Source organism: Calliopsis andreniformis, chromosome 11 (genome assembly GCF_051401765.1).
Source record: "Calliopsis andreniformis isolate RMS-2024a chromosome 11, iyCalAndr_principal, whole genome shotgun sequence".
Classification (NCBI taxonomy): domain Eukaryota; kingdom Metazoa; phylum Arthropoda; class Insecta; order Hymenoptera; family Andrenidae; genus Calliopsis; species Calliopsis andreniformis.
The window spans coordinates 20,251,665-20,253,469 of NC_135072.1; the positions used below are offsets into that span (position 1 = coordinate 20,251,665).

General features: G+C 35.5%; 1 protein-coding gene and 1 pseudogene across 1 annotated transcript; both read left to right on the top strand.

Annotated features, from left to right (window-relative positions):
* Nucleotides 1-483: 483 nt before the first annotated feature.
* Nucleotides 484-1,456, top strand: LOC143185365 (uncharacterized; annotated as a pseudogene).
* Nucleotides 1,366-1,805, top strand: LOC143185366 (uncharacterized). Its single transcript, XM_076388294.1, has one exon. It carries the CDS (start codon nucleotides 1,470-1,472, stop codon nucleotides 1,803-1,805), a length of 336 nt encoding a protein of 111 aa, XP_076244409.1. The 5' UTR covers nucleotides 1,366-1,469.

Sequence of the window (1,805 nt, forward strand, 5' to 3'; positions counted from 1 at the left end):
CAACGAAAATTACGCTTTACGCCTTCAAGAAGTGTTAAATTGAGGAAAATCGCGTTTCCACGATATTGTGCTAATTCAAGGTAGGGTGCTCTGGTGTGCTATGAGCTATGAACCATTAAATCGTGAGATATTTGCGAAAATGACACTTCGGCAGCCATCTTGCTAGTTTACAACAGCGTCTGTTTCATGCTTACAGTTTGTAATTTTACAGTTTTCTCAACGTATAGTGTTTATTGGAGTTTAAACGGACCAGAGCACCCTGTAGTGAAGTCTACTCGTGGGTTCTGTACCCGCGAAAAATTCATTTATGCAAGTATCGAGACGTAAAGCGTAATTTGCGGAACCGTTTGTCTCTCTCACTCATCGCGTATACGTGTATGACTTTCTTTGCTTGTGTGAGCGCACGCACACAGCTCAAAACACAAGGAGTCTGCCCCCTTAAAGCATACTAAAGTTAATTTTGAATTGCTCACTGACATCGAAATGGTTTTGTTTACCGAGCGGTGTATACGTGGTGGTTTGAGTCAATGTTCTGGGAGATATGCGCAAGCCAATAATAAGTATATGTTATCCTATGATACATCGAAATCGTCATCGTACCTCATGTACTTTGATATAAACAATTTATATGGATGGGCAATGTGCCAACCATTACCATATGCAGGATTTCAATGGATCGATAGTGTTGAAAATTTTGATGTATCCTCAATTGCAATTGATTAATCGATAGGTTATATTCTTGAAGTTGATATAGAATATCCACAACATCTACATGATGATCATGCTGATCTACCGTTTTGTCCAACACGTGGCAAATCCTCTGGTAAGAAACAGGATAAGTTATTGGCTACATTATACGATAAGGAGCGTTACGGTATACATTATTGCAACTTACAACAGTGTATTCATCATGGTCTTCACATTACAAAGATACAACGCATTCTCGAATTTAATCAATCACCATGGCTTCGCGATTATATAGAACTCAATACTCAATTTCGAACACATGCATCAAATGATTTTGAAAAAAATTTGTATAAATTAAAGAACAATGCAGTATTTGGTAAAACAATGAAAAATGTTCTAAATCATGTTGATGTAAAACATCTGACAAAATGGGATGGAAGATTTGGTGTACAGGCAATAATCTCAAAACCTAACTTTCAAAGCAGAAGTATTCTTTCAGAAAATTTAATTGCAATTGAGTTGCGTAAACTTATGGTTAAATTCAACAAATCAATTTACGTTGGTATGGCCATTCTAAACATATTCCACTACGATTATATGTGTCCATTACACCAACGAAGTTGTAAAATTATGTATACTGACACAGATAGTTTAATTTATTATATTCAATGTGAACATGTTTATGAGATGATGAAATGCGATATCCATAGATTCGACACCAGCGATTATCCAAAAGACAATGTATATGGTATACCGCTTGTCAATATGAAAGGGCTGGTTCGATGAAGTATGAAAACAGTGATTCAATAATGACTGAATTCATTGGACTCAGAGCAAAGGCGTATGCTTTGAAAGTGTTTGGTAAGAAAGATGTCAAAACGTTGAAAAGTGTCAAAAACAATGTTGTTGCCAAAATGATCAATTTCGATGATTACAAGCATTGTTTACGCAATGCATATGAAATATCTCGTCGTCAGTCATGCATAAGATCTGAATTGCATAAGGTATATATTGTAACAAAATTGAAAATTGCTCTCAGTCCATATGATGATAAGCGATATCTTATATCTGATTCAAATGATATACCAGCTTGGGGGCATTATAAAATAAAATTGTAA

Bases quoted from the DNA above. Each gene is read 5' to 3' on its own strand.
- LOC143185366 (XM_076388294.1), top strand. From the start codon at position 1,470: ATGAAGTATGAAAACAGTGATTCAATAATGACTGAATTCATTGGACTC.